Source organism: Balaenoptera musculus, chromosome 8 (genome assembly GCF_009873245.2).
Source record: "Balaenoptera musculus isolate JJ_BM4_2016_0621 chromosome 8, mBalMus1.pri.v3, whole genome shotgun sequence".
In the NCBI taxonomy this organism is placed as follows: Eukaryota; Metazoa; Chordata; class Mammalia; order Artiodactyla; family Balaenopteridae; genus Balaenoptera; species Balaenoptera musculus.
The window spans coordinates 71,201,065-71,215,714 of NC_045792.1; the positions used below are offsets into that span (position 1 = coordinate 71,201,065).

Genomic DNA, 14,650 nt, shown 5'->3' on the forward strand with positions numbered 1-14,650 from the left:
CACCCCGTCCCCCTTGGTGTGATGTGTCCCCTTCTTTGGGGATCTGTGAGTAACAAACTGTGTTTTTAATGGCAGTTGTCTCCTGATCTGTTGGCCTTATCATCCATACCCGAATAATAAGAAAACCTATATTTTAAACAGAAATCGTCTTACTGTTACAAGTATTTCAAGAAGAAAAGAAAGCCAAAACGTTGAAAATAGAAAAAAAAGAAACAACAACCAAAAACCCCACACACATCATAAGAGGGACAGAAAGCATCTGAGTCAGCCAGGCGGGAATACTAGTTGAGAGGCAGGGTGAGGTGCTAGCCCCGACGCATTACAAAAAGTCAGGATTTATTTTTTTTTAACTTTTTATTTTATATTGGAGTATAGCTGATTAACAATGTTGTGATAGTTTCAGGTGTACAGCAAAGTGATTCAGTTATGCGTATACAGGTATCTATTCTTTCTCAGATTCTTAGAGCTTATAAATCTCATTGAAGTTGGGATGGGATTGGGGTGAAGGTCTGAGGAAGCACAAAGTATTTCCTTCCCCAGCTGATGACTCCCCATCTGTCTGAGGGATCCCACAAGATTAGAGTTGGGGAAAAGGGAAGTCCTGGTGGAAGCTGAGAAGCACATTTAGGACGTGCGGTAGCCAGCTGGACCACAGGAAGCCATGGCTGTTTTTCCTTGACCCTAAAACCTTCTCACTGGTCCAAATGCCAGTAATTCCAGGCCTTTCTCAAGTGTACAGGTCCTGGAGGTGGGCAGGTCTGTGCGCCAAGAAGGGCAGGTATGCCAAGCAGGGGCTCACGTCATTATCCCCAGTCTTTCTCTGAGTGGCACCTGCCCCAGCTTCCCTTCTGACCTGGGGTCAGGTCTCCATGCTGTGAGTTACCCATCCCTGGAAGTAACTGGTGAGCCTGGAGCTCCTGAATCAGGCTGGGGGCTTCGGAGAAGTGGGGTCTCTGCTTCTGGGCAGTATGCTCATCCAGCAAGTCTGACCAGAGGATACACTGCTGGGAGTATGGCAAGACGCAATGTATCAAGAGAGATGTGAGTCTCCATTTAGGCAGAGAATCAAGTTAGTTCAAAGAAAATTGGAAGGCGAATCACTTGGATCTGGACATACTTCGTTTATTGAACCACTGTGTTGTAAGTCACATTTCTCAGAAGAAAGACTAAGAGAAACCAGGGAGTTCCAGGATGTTTAGGACACAGAGAGATAAACAAGCACTCCTTGTTTTGTTAATCAGGTTGAGACAGACTCTCCTGTAAAATCTAAATGTTTGACTTTGCTCAATCATAAGCAGTAAATTTCCCAAGTTGGATTTTCTTGCCAATGAATGTAGAAGGAAAAGGACTCTCTTTTTGACATAACATTTTATTGTTCATCTAAAGTGAAAACCTTTTCTATTTTATAAAATTGAAAAACATGCTTAACAAGTTGAAGAGCCTAGCAAGTACAGAAGGTTTAATATGATTCATAAGACATACTTACTGTTAATCACTTGAAATTTAAACTAAACTTAAGAAGAATTATTGGGACTTGAAAAATTTCCCCTCCCACATGATATCACATATATGGAATCTAAAATATGATATAAATGAACTTATTTACAAAATAGAAAGAGACTCACAGACATAGAAATCAAACTCATGGTTACCAAAGGGGAAAGGGGGTGGGGGGAGGGATAAATTAGGAGTTTGGGATTAGCAGATACACATTACTATATATAAAATAGATAAACAACAATGTCCTACTGTATAGCACAGGGAACCATGTTCAATATCCTGTAATAAACCATAATGGAAAAGAATATGAAAAAGAATATATGTATATATACAAATATATATGTGTATAACTGAATCACTTTGCCATACATCAGAAACTAACACAATATTGTAAATCAACTCTACTTCAATAAAAACAACAACAAAATTATCCCTTCCCCAAATGAGTTCTTAGTTTCACCAATATTACACAATTCCATAAGAGATTTGGAGCTTTGCATTGTCTATAATTCAGTACTCCCTTTTGCAAGTGTTTAAAAAGAAAGAAAATAAAATATTTTAAAACACAGTGCAGAGGTTTTTGGTATGTTGACAACACCAGTTGCCGGCTCTGAGGGTGGCCTTGCTGTTGCTAACAGGGGGCTGGTGACATAACCCCACCGTGCTCCCCTGCACGTCCATTATCTTGATCCATTCCATCAGTTAGAATCCAGGAGGCTTCAGAGGAGCAATACAACAGCCTTTGGGGGAAGAGACTCAGAACTAAGTACAGACAGGTTCAAACCGGGATTTCCTGGTGCCTGGAGGATGCAGATTGGAAACTCTGTGCTAGTAGGAGAGTGTTCTCTCTCACGAGGAGGTGTGGGCTTTGCAAGAAGGGACACACACCAAACAGAATTAGGAGTCCATATCCTTAATTAAATTGTTGGTCCTGGACTTCCCTGGTGGCGCAGTGGTTAAGAATCTGCCTGCCAACTCAGGGGTCACGGGTTCGAGCCCTGGTCTGGGAAGATCCCACATGCCGCGGAGCAACTAAACCCGTGCGCCACAACTGCTGAGGCTGCGCTCTAGAGCCCTCAAGCCACAACTACTGAGGCCGGAGCGCCTAGAGCCCATGCTCCGCAACAAGAGAAGCCGCCGCAATGAGAAGCCCATGCACCACAACGAAGAGTAGCCCCCGCTTGCCGCAACTGAAGAAAGCCTGTGTGCAGCAACGAAGACCCAACGCAGCCAAAAATAAATAAATAAATTTATTAAAAAAATTGTTGGTCCTTTTACGTGCTTAATGATGAGCATGTTAGGTAGAAGAAACAGGAGGAAGATCGTTTCCCCTGCCCTCCCTACCACAGTAATGGAGAGCCTGCTGGCTGGAGGAAGTAAAGGCGCAGGGAACCTTTGACAGCTGAGCCATTTCTGATTTTATTAATTTTAAGGAGGACAGGATGGGAATGAGTCATGAAGTTAATATCTGAGGATTGTTGTTCTTTGGGGGAGATAACAATCTTAGGGGGATGAGTGACACCTTGCCTTCTCTTTTCTTTCACTATACTTTTTGTACATAGTCTTTCCATTTTATTTATTGGAATCTTACTGATTTTATCATAAAATAAGTATGAGCTTTCTCTCCTATGCATGTATAATCATTTTTCTCCCCAATTACAAGTCTCATTTTCATGAAGGCATAGCCTGGACCTGGTTATTTCTTGTCCCCTCTCCCTGCAATATATGCCCAACATCTAGTGTAGTGGCTGTTGCATTGAAGGTTGAATAGTTGATGAATGAACATATTGTAGGAAATCCTAAAAACCCAGAATAAGATGAACACTTCCCACTACCTAGAAACGTGGATACCATTTGATATACAACTTCCTAGGTTATCTTTCACAGTGAGAGAATGTGTTTTAACAAACGTGGGATCATATTCTATTACATTATTTTCTCCTTAGATGTTAACTATGCTTCTCCAGGTCAGTAAATGCTCTTCCACAATATGAGTATATGACAGAGCAGAAGTCATACTAGGTGTGCCCAAATCCAGGGCTTGGCTCTTAATGCTGCCTCTAAGTCCAGGTGGCTGGGTTTTAGGGTCTGTGATGGGAACTCAGTGTCACAATCTCTACTGGGATGGTATTCTGGTGTTTCGTAATGAATCTTTCTATCCGAGATAAGCGTGGAAAGATAGAATGGGCAAAGTTCTGGTTTCTACTGCCAGAAGCTCAGATTGCTGTGTCCAGTGGCGTTCTCCCAAACCAAATCATGCAACCTAGAATTACCATAAACCATCCATCATATTTTTAAGAGGTTTGCCAGTTCTCAGAAGAGAGAATTTGTTAAGTTATGGAGACAAGGGGCTGGAGTAGAAAGAGCACCGGCCAAAGCTTTGTGTGCATTCTTGGTTCTGGTACTTGAGTAAGCCATTTATATTCTCTACAGCTTCTCCATCAGAAAGGAGTTTGGAAGTGGATTGTTTCTTTCTTTTTTTAAAATTTTTACTGGAGGAGAGTTGATTTAAAATGTTGTGTTAGGGGCTTCCCTGGTGGCACAGTGGTTGAGAATCTGCCTGCCAATGCAGGGGACGCGGGTTTGAGCCCTGGTCTGGGAAGATCCCACATGCTGCGGAGCAACTGGGCCCGTGAGCCACAACTACTGAGCCTGCGCGTCTGGAGCCTGTGCTCCACAACAAGAGAGGCCGTGATAGTGAGAGGCCCGCGCACCGCGATGAAGAGTGGCCCCCGCTCGCCGCAACTAGAGAAAGCCCTCGCACAGAAACGAAGACCCAACACAGCCAAAAATAAATAAATAAATTAATTAATTTTAAAAAATGTTGTGTTAGTTTCAGGTGTACAGCAAAGTGAATCAGTTATACATAAACATGTATCCACTCTTTTTTAGATTCTTTTCCCATATAGGCCGTTACTGAGTATTGAGTAGAGTTCCCCGTGCTATACAATAGGTCCTTATTAGTTATCTATTTTATACATAGTAGTGTGTATATGTCAACCCCAATCTCCCAATTTTATCCCTCCCCCACCCCTAACCCCCTGGTAACCATAAGTTTGTTTTCTACATCTGTAACAGTATTTCTGTTTTGTAGATAAGTTCATTTGTATGGAAGTGGATTGTTTTCTTAATGAGTGAAAGAGAGGCATTCCCAGGAGACCTGGTATGCATGTGAGAAAGAATGAATTGGCTGTGACTCTATAAAAGATGAATTCATAGATAAATAGAGCACCCCTGCCCTAAGGAGAAAATTGGGATCCTCTTCCCAGTAATTAGAGATCTCGGAAGGTAGAAAGACCTGGCCTATTAGGCCTATAGACACTGAGTTTGAACACTGTGTGTCAGCTTGAAAGACCAACTTCTCATAAATATTTCATAGTAAACATGTATTGGGAGTATACCTTACCTACTCTCTCTAACCTCTCTTTCCTACCCTGCTCCTTTGTTGTTCTATTCTCTCTAGAACTTCTGTTAATAGGAGGAGGGGGAGATCAGAAAGGCAACCCCATTGTTTCATTTTACAGTCCTTTTGGACTTTGGAGTGGGGGGCAGTTCTACTGGCTCATCAGTATCAGCTTTCCACAGCACAGCACTGCACACTCAGCCCAAAGCAGTAAATGATCCCAGCCTGCTGTCACTAAACAATACGCTAAACCACTATTTCCTTTACCCCTGTCATCCTGTCCCTTCTTTCACTTAACAGAAACTAATTGCTCTATGGGTCAGACTCAGACCTCTTTACATTCTACCTGCCCTTCCTCTGAGCCCTGGGTGAGAAGGCTCTGTGGTGAGTACTCCCCTTTATCTTTGCCTATTTCTTTTCCCTGTTAGAAAAACCTGAAACTTGCCTTTCCCATGTCGATTCCACCTTATTGTCACCTTCTCCCCTGGGGTACACCTCCTGCAATTCCGGAACAATAGGATGGGGAAGAGGGGGGTCTCCATCCCCTTTTTCCTCCACTGCCATTTCCGCAGAATTTACCCCCGATGCTCTTTGGAGTGTCTTCTCCTAAGTCCCTGTCAAATTCTTAACTGCTCTCTCTCCAGACCAATGTTCTCTACACAAGTGATTTCCAAAACAGGGATATTTTGAAACACAGGCATTCAAACTTGCTGAATCAGAACCTTCAAGATTCTGGCCCATGACTCTGCATTCTTCAGACGCCCACAGGATGCTTCTGAAATAGACAATCTGATTAGCAATATTTGGGGGCAAAGCATGTCTCTATTATATTTGCTGATAGATCTCCCCAGTCCTCTCCCACCTTCCTGGAAAATTTCCTCATGTCACTTACAACCCTCATTTCAACATATTTGCTGCCAACACTCTTAGTGACATTAATTATGTTGTTGAACCTTCTTGCATCCTGAAATTTAAGATCTTGCTCTTCCCAAAGCCCCAATATGCAAATATCTGGGAAAAGAATGTTCCAGATGAAAGGAATAAATAACTAAGCCCCTGGGGTGAAATGTGCCTGGAGTGTTTAAAGATCAGGGAGGAGACCAGTGTGGTGGATGGAGGGAAAGGAGTGAGAGGAGAGACATAGGCCATGAGGTGTGAGTGAGACAGAGCAGAGTATTGTAAGCCATTGCAGAGCTTTGGTTTCAGCTATGGGTAAAACTGAGATCCTCTTGAGCAGAGAGTGACATGATTTGCCTTGTGTTTTAACAGTCTGGTTGCTGTACTGAGAAGAGACTAGTCGGGAGCCAGGGTGGAAATATGGAAGCCAGTTAGGGATTCATCACAATAATCTAGATGACGGTGCAGAATAGTGAGATGGAAGCTGTGGAGGTGGGGAGAAGTGTTTGCTTTCTGGATATATTTTTTTGACAGTAAGTTCAGCCATTCAAGTAGGCTGGGTTTTCACTGCATATAGACAATGTCCATATTCATCTCTAAATGACTGATACTACACAGTGCACATCATTTCAAAGCTTTTTCATTCTTCTTAACTTCCAAACTCTACCTACACATGACCTCTAACAGTCTCCTCCTTCATTCACTCATTGATTCATTCAATCAATAAAAAGGACCTGTTATAGTTGGGGTGCTGTGCTAGGTGTTAGAGATACAGCAGATTGTCAATAAGTCAGACAAGGTTCTTACCCCTGGGTTTTGTGCACTGTGGTGCCAAACTCAGAAATGCAAACAGGTAGAGAGTGATGAGTCCTGTGACAGGTAAAGACAGGTGTTCCTGGTTTCCCTCAGTTCTCTGTCCTCCATCTCAAAATACGTCTTCCTCATCCTCTCTCCTTTCCTTCCCTTATCAGAGAAAGACCTGCTCTCCTACTACACCTGGGCAACCACATCCCTAGTGGTCCTGTGGACTCTTGGACCTTGGAGTATCTGTTATGCCCATCTTTCACTCTCAGTCACTCTCCCTTTGTTAACTCTCTCCCTCTATACTTTAACCCTCCCTCATCTTTAAATGAATTCTCCTTTGACCTTTGCATGTATTAATTCATCCAATAATTCAACTAGTATTTAATGAGTGGTGATATCCAATTCCCCACTTACTTCAAGTCTACACTTTGGCAACTGAATGTGGTCTGAGAAAAACACACAAACACAGTGACTGGTCTCACTTTCAATTCATGGTCATTAACCTCGAGCTGCCTTGCAATCTGACTACACTTCCTCAGTTCATTCCCTGTGCCATTCTCCTAGATGATGATTTTTCACTTTTCTCCTGAAACTTCCAACACCTATTCCTCCTCCATCCTCCTCTCAGTTGATGACTTTGCTCCATATTTCACTGAAAAATAGAAGCAATCAGAAATGAACTTCCAGGGCTTCCCTGGTGGCGCAATCGTTGGGAGTCCACCTGTCAATGCAGAGGACACGGGTTCAAGCCCTGGTCTGGGAGGATCCCACATGCCACGGAGTGACTAAGCCTGTGTGTCACAACTACTGAGCCCATGTGCCACAACTACTGAAGGCTGCGCGCCTAGAGCCAGTGCTCTGCAACAAGAGAAGCCACCACAATGAGAAGCTCGCGCACTGCAACGAAGAGTAACCCCTTTTCACTGCAACCAGAGAAAAGCCAGCGCACAGCAATGAAGACCCAATGCAGCCAAAAATAAAATAAATAAATTTATTAAAAAAAAAAAAAAAGAAATGAACTTCCACAAGGTCCCACCACCAAATCCACTGACTTACTTGCATTTATTCCCAGATACTCTGCTATCTCTCTGGTATGTGATATGTGTGATGTGTGTCAGTATCTCTACCTAAGGTCACCCTTAGGTTTAGACCCTGCAGACAACAGTGATGCCCATTGCCAGAGTGATCAAGACACATTAAACATTAATATCTATTCAAAAATTTAACTGCAAACACTGTCTCATATTATCAGGGTGATAAAAAGTAAAGGCAATATAAACAGACGTCCATTTAACATGTTTGTGTGTGCGTGTGTGTGTGTTTCAATAATTGCATCATCTATAGCTTCAGACCATTGTTTACAACCATCTGTATACAGAATTTCCAGTGCCAGGTAGAAAAGACTGTCACCCAGCTCCTTGAATTTGGACAGAGATTAATCTTAGATGTGTATTTTTTAAGTTATTCTGTCACCAATATTCCTGTATATTTTATTATACAAAAATTATTGGCATTATCTTTAAAAATTTTTTAATTTTTAAAGTTTACGGTGCATATTTGTTGCAGTATAGGAAGAAAACAGAATTTGTGTTCGACTTTCTAGAGTATTAGTGTGGATTTCACACAAGACACCGACTAATGGGCTCATTAATTATTAAAAAATTAGGCAATTGGTATTTTGTTTTATATTGTGTAGATATCATTGATAGATTGTTAAACAGGTGTTCGAGTATTTCTGATATTATTTGTAAAAATTGGCTAGGGAGGGATTATTATTTTTTCTCTTGTAATATAATTGATATTCAAAAATTTGCTACCCTTGACCCCCAAAAAACCACTGCTCCGCAACACACTGTCAGGAATGGATTAGATTTAGATAATGAGGGATGTCACTATTTGTGTTATATACTTATTGATTAATCACTACAACATAAACACCATGTGGCTAGAGACATCCAGCACCCAGGTGAGTGCTGGCATGTAGGGACAGCTCAGCAAGTAACTGTAGAATGAGTAAAGTAATGAAAGCGTGCCTGTTATTTACCAGATAACATGATAAGCACTATATGTACAAAGGTGACAAGACAGACATGGTTTGTGTTAATTTAAATTTAAATTGGTCCTTGGAAGAGGTTTTTAAAAATAGTCCTATAAGGCAACTGGACTTGAGAAATTGTTTGCATTTCTTGTACTTTTTAATCTCCAGGTTAGGATGAGGCACAAGGGATTTTCCCTTGAGAGTTGAAAGCTCTGTTCATATACACACAGGCCTCATCTGCTGGGAAGACCCTGCTGATATTTTTGACTCACAGTGACACCCCACACACACCCCGACCAGGAAAATACAGCAGACACCTCCACCATTCCCCTGACTAGGAGCCTGGCACTTTCCCAGTTGGGCTGCCATTTTCTATAACAGCTGTTACACCCCTCTGTCCTATTAGAGGTTTCTTAGAGTTTACACAGTAGCCCCTTGCACCAAAACACTCTCACTCCCACTATGATGCATCTCCAGGGTGCAGGAACTAGCAGGAACTCCCCTCTGCTAGGATTACTCCCATCTCAAGAGCCAGCTTAGATAATACACCTCCTGTTGGCTAGGAGGTTGAGAGGGCTCTCTATTGCCTTGGAGCTGAAAGCTCAGCATAGGCACACAGAGTGGTGGAAAGTGCTCAGGGCACACATGTGATTCGGTGGAGCTGGACTGTCAGTTTTGAAGCTCAAGAATTTGGACATGAGCTCAAAGGATTTAATTTCTGGCACATCTGCTGTCTGGTCCAGAAGGGACCATCCTGAGGAAACGACCCGGAAAGCAAGGTCCAGGCTGAAGGAACATCCTCTAACCACACACCTCCCAACAGCTGGGGGGCCTCCATCCTGGAGCTCCACACCCTCTTCTCCGCAGCCCGGGTGGCCCGGGCCTCAGCACCTCCACCCCTGACAGTGGCCACCAGGCAGAACAGGCCTACCTATTTTCTCAGGGTTGCACAATGAGGAAAATGACCTGTGGATGAGGACAGCCATTGGTCTCCAATAAGTTACTCTTTGCAGTTTTGTAGGAGAAATGACCTGCAGGGACTCTCCTCCAGGCACCAGTCTGGCTTTCCTTCTCACCCCATGACCCCAGCAAGGATGGTTCAGTATAAATACAGCCACCTGTCCCCAGCAGGTCTGCTCCACCGGTTTCAGGTGAGAAACTTCTCCAAGGAGTGCTTTCTTTGAAAACACTTACTTTAATTCTTCTGTTTTGTATTTGTCCTGTATAAGGTGAGTGCTGGCAGAGTGGTGCATGGGAAATGCTTTTTGATTAATTACAGGCCGCTTTAGCAAGACACAGCTAGGCCCCAGCTGCCCTCTTCTTCCACCGTAGACACCTTGGTGACCTCTTAGACAATCTTGGTTCAGGGTTGGTGGGTTCAGCACTGAGGGCTAGCGGCTCCGAGTGAGGTCCTACTGCAATGTTCCCTAGGAGGACCACTGAGAGTCTAATGAGAACAACTGGAAAAGAACAGATGGGCTCTCCTTGACGTACAAATCCCAGAGTGGGTGTGCAAGGCTTGTCCGTGTCTCCCTGACCCTCTCCTTTCATTTCAGCACAATGAAGCTTTTCACAGGCCTCGTTCTCTGCTCCTTGGTGCTGGGAGTCCACAGCCGATGGTTTTCCTTCCTTGGTGAGGCTTATGAAGGTAAGGCTCGTGGAGGGGGGATGGCACCCAAGGGCCTCTGGGATTCACCCTGAGCACTCTTAAGGGTTGGAGCTACTGTCTTAGGCGGTGCCGCCCTATGTGGTAGAAGGTGCCAGGTGTTTGGGGAGCTTTTATTCAGACAGATTGAAAACCACAGGATTTATGTCAATCAGTTACTAGAGAAAGAACAATCATCATTCCCAGCTGAAATGGAAGTTTGACTGGAAGACACAAAGTAAGTCTTGAAATGGTACAGCATTTCCCTCAGACCAATTGCATGAAGTAGGATGAAAGCTATCCATCTATTTCCCTTCTCTTCTTCTCTCCCTCCATCCATTTCTCCCTTCTTCCCTCCCTTTCTCTCTTCCTTCCTTCCTTCCTTCCACTCTTCTTCTTCGCTTCCTTCTTACCTTCCATTTCCTAATTGGATAATTCAGGGACCTTCAGCTTAGCTCTTGCTCCTGCTTCCTATACTCAGTGACACTGTCCCTGGTTTAGTCTGTTTCCCACCCTTTTCTAGCCTTTTAACTGACAAAAAAAACCCGTGTGCGACCGAGGGGGGAACCTAGTAACATATATCAAGCTTCCAGTAGGAACTCGGCCCTTACATGCACTTCAGGGTGACCAACTCTCCTGCTTTGCCCAGGTCTGAGGAGTTTTCCAGGACACTTTCAACGTTAACTGGGGCAGTTCCAGGAAAACAGGGGCAGTTCTGGTTAGGCTGGGACAGTTGGTCACCTACTTGCCTGCAGAATATCTCCGTGAGGGAGGCATCTTCCCCCATCTGAAGGGGAGAAAACCGAGGCTTAGAGCAGCCGAGTCCATTGCCCAGGGACTAAGTGCCAGTCAGCAGGTGGCAGGACAGAAGTTTGAACCCAGCTGTGCATGAGGCCAAAGCTCTTGCTGGGTAGACTTGTCCTAGTACCACTTCCTCAAGCTGGGGGCTTATCAATCTCAGCTGCATGTTGGATTCACCTGGGGAGCAATGAAAACTATTGATGCCCGAGACCCACCCCAGAGTGTGTGAGGTAATTGGCCTGGGGTGTGAGGTAGGTCTCATGGGACTTTCAGTACCTCCCCAGATGATTGGCAAGTGTAACCAGGCTGAGGAAAAGACCCACTGCTCAAGGGCTTGCTTCCTCAAGCAGCCCACATCATCAATACCGTCCACTAGAAAGTTCTCAAGATGCCATTCACGTGTCTAACAGGCAGGGGAATCAAGTCACAATTAGCGCATTCGCGCAGCAGGAATACATTTCTTAGGCGTCAGAGCAGAGGTGCTGCATGTCTGCCCCTTTCTCAGAATCTGTCTTCCATGTCACCTCCTCACTCACCCAAGTCCCCTGGATCTTATCCTATGCAGCTTCCTTTTATAACAGTGGTTCGGGGCCAAGGCAATTTTGTGTCCTGGAGATATTTGGCAATGTTTGGAAACATTTTTGGTTGTCACACTTGGGGAATAGGTTGCCCATTAGTGGGTAGAAGTCAGGGATGCTGTTAAACGTGTTACAATACCCAGGACAGCCCTGAACAACAACGAATTATCTGGCTTAAAATTTCAATAGTATGAAGCTGAGGAATCCTGCCCTATAATGATAGCTCCCTTCTCTCCTTTAAACATATCACACAGAGCCCTAAGTGAGATGCAGTCCAGAGACGGCATCATAGGGGCCAGACAACCAGGTCCAACACAGCTGTGCCCCTCCCCCCATAACGACTCTCATTCGAGTTACCAGGAGCAGGAAACTAGGCACAAAGAATGCTCTTCTCAACCTATGGTACTCATGGTGCTATGGCCACAGGATGAAACTGAGTCAGTGGAAGATTTTTCATTCCTTGATTCTTCTCTAAGGTGTGTCACAGCTTTCTGTCCACCTGATAATCCTTTCTCTATATGCATTCCTCCCAGGGGCTAAAGACATGTGGAGAGCCTACTCTGACATGAGAGAAGCCAATTACAAAAATTCAGACAAGTACTTCCACGCCCGGGGCAACCGTGACGGTGCCGAAAGGGGACCTGGGGGCGTCTGGGCTGCTAAAGTGATCAGGTACCAGGGGCCTTGAGGATGCAGGGGTGGGTGTGAGAGCCTCGGACAGCCAGGAGGGGCCAAGCCCTGGAGGACTTCCTGTAGGGCTGTGGCCTCTCCTCCTCTTATCCACCCTCACCCTCTGTGTCCTGTGCGGGGTCTGAGTGGCTGAAGAGCAGAGCAAGGCTGGTGGGACAGACGATTCCCAAGCCTCCCCCGTGGGTGCTGTTCACCCAGCATAAGGGGACCCGCAGGGCTGAGGTGTGCTGAGCCCGGGCAGCCTCAGGCTTCATCCCCTCTTTCCTAGCTCCTGTCAGAGCCCTTGATTCCTTGGAAAGAGGAGAGATGGGGAGGGTGGGCTGTTGCTCGTCAGCCCTGGAGTAATCCCCTACCTGCCCTCCTCCATTCCAGCGATGCCAGAGAGATGATTCCGAGAGTCACAGACTTTTTTAAACATGGAGACAGTGGCCACGGACTGGAGGACTCGAGGGCCGACCAGGCTGCCAATGAATGGGGCCGGAGCGGCAAAGACCCCAATCACTTCAGACCTCCCGGCCTGCCCGACAAGTACTGAGCTGCCTCTCACTCTGCTCAGGAGACGACGGGGCTGTGAGCCCCCAAGGGCAGGGACGCTGAGCTAGTGAGTTCTCTGTCCACAGATGCCAGCAGATCTAATAAATGCTTAAGAGATTGAATGTTGAAAACTGTGTGTTATTCTTTGATATAAGGACAGCCTGTTTGTTCCCAAGGGGTGATGGCTGGACATCCACGTGAAGGCCGAGTCTGTGCCTGTGTCTTGGGTGTCGGGGACACAATCTCAGCATCATACAGGGCAGACACCCTGCTCCACCCCTTCCCCTAATCAGACCCGCTCCCCTCCAGGCCCCTCTGGTCACAGTGGTGCTCTTTCTAGGCCCTTCTGTATTCAGGCCTCTTCACTCCCTGGCAGTTGTGTCCTGTCAGCTTCTCTGCCCTGGGGTCTAGTTCCCTTAGTTTGTCCTCAGTGGTGTCTGTGTGCGGGCAGGGGACACAGCCTCGGGAGGACTGGATCGTGGAATCCTGCTCCAGCAACTGCACCTTGATCTTCTGTTCATTTCTCAGCAACACCTACAAATCCATCTATGAACCAATTTCTGTCTGTGCCATCCAGAAGTGCCTCCAAAGCAGCTTCCCTTCGCTCTATATTCCTTGCCTTAGGCAAGTGTCCAGGAACAAACATGTCAAGAAACGGAGGCATAGGGACAACATCAAGATTAAGTATCAGGAGGTTTTGTATTGCATTGGATATGTGTCAGGTCCTTGAGAAGAAGTCATTTTCCCTCCCTGGACCCTTCCCAACAGAGGAAAGCCAGCAGCATGTTACTTTTTTTTCCGGTCATGCCGCATGGCTTGTGGGATCTTAGTTCTCCCCCCAGGGATTGAACCCAGGCCCACGGCAGTGAAAGCTCCAAGTCTTAACCACTGGACTGCCACGCAAGTCCCAGCATGTTACTTCTTATTGAGGAAAACAGTGTCTAATAAAAGGGGTTTGGGCCTGTTAGAGCCCAGGAATTATGAGTGACTCTATAAATCACAAATTCCTAGATAAACCAAGAACCTTCTTCCTTGGATAAAAACTTTGGTTTTGGTGTTTGGTTTTTTCAGATTACAGATTCCAAGAACTAAAATGATCTAACACTTTAAAGAGTGGTGAATAGGGGCTTCCGTGGTGCAGTGGTTAAGAATCCGCCTGCCAATGCAGGGGACACGGGTTCGAGCCCTGGTCCGGGAAGATCCCACATGCCGCAGAGCAACTAAGCCCGTGCACCACAACTACTAAGCCTGAGCTCTAGAGCCCGCGAGCCACAACTACTGAGCCCACACGCCACAACTACTGAAGCTCAGGCACCTAGAGCCCGTGCTCCGCAACAAGAGAAGCCACCGCAGTGAGAAGCCCACACACCGCAACGAAGAGTAGCCCCCGCTCGACGCAACTAGAGAAAGCCCACGCACAGCAACGAAGACCCAAGGTAGCCAAAAAAAAAAAAAAAAAAAAAGAATGGTGAATAGACTTCTGTATCCAACTTTTATTTCAAGTAATAAAAAGGCTGATTATTAAATTTTTCCTATTTACAAAAATTTGGAGAACTTGCTTTATCCAAACTTTCAAGTCATCCATTCTCCTGCTTTTCCTTTCTTTCCCCTCATTTTGCAAAAATCTATACCTTCAGCACCTGGAGTAGAAATCTAATAGCGAACATTCTCGTAACAGGAGTCTCCTTACAACCTGGGGTCTGTTGAGACTTTACCACTAGAACCCTAAACTCAGCAGTGCTTTGAGCCTGTTCTTGCCA

General features: G+C 45.4%; 1 protein-coding gene across 1 annotated transcript; it reads left to right on the forward strand.

Annotated features, from left to right (window-relative positions):
* Nucleotides 1–9,763: 9,763 nt before the first annotated feature.
* On the forward strand, nt 9,764–13,021 carry LOC118898724 (serum amyloid A-2 protein-like). Its single transcript, XM_036859172.1, has 4 exons — nt 9,764–9,871; nt 10,199–10,290; nt 12,200–12,338; nt 12,729–13,021. Exons 2-4 carry the CDS (start codon nt 10,203–10,205, stop codon nt 12,889–12,891), a joined length of 390 nt encoding a protein of 129 aa, XP_036715067.1. The 5' UTR covers nt 9,764–9,871; nt 10,199–10,202; the 3' UTR covers nt 12,892–13,021.
* The last annotated feature ends 1,629 nt before the right edge of the window (nt 13,022–14,650 follow it).

Coding starts and splice junctions, on each gene's coding strand:
- LOC118898724 (XM_036859172.1), top strand. CDS start 10,203: ATGAAGCTTTTCACAGGCCTCGTTCTCTGCTCCTTGGTGCTGGGAGTC. Junction 10,291..12,199: donor CCTTGGTGAGGCTTATGAAG/GTAAGGCTCGTG, acceptor CATTCCTCCCAG/GGGCTAAAGACATGTGGAGA. Junction 12,339..12,728: donor TGGGCTGCTAAAGTGATCAG/GTACCAGGGGCC, acceptor CCTCCATTCCAG/CGATGCCAGAGAGATGATTC.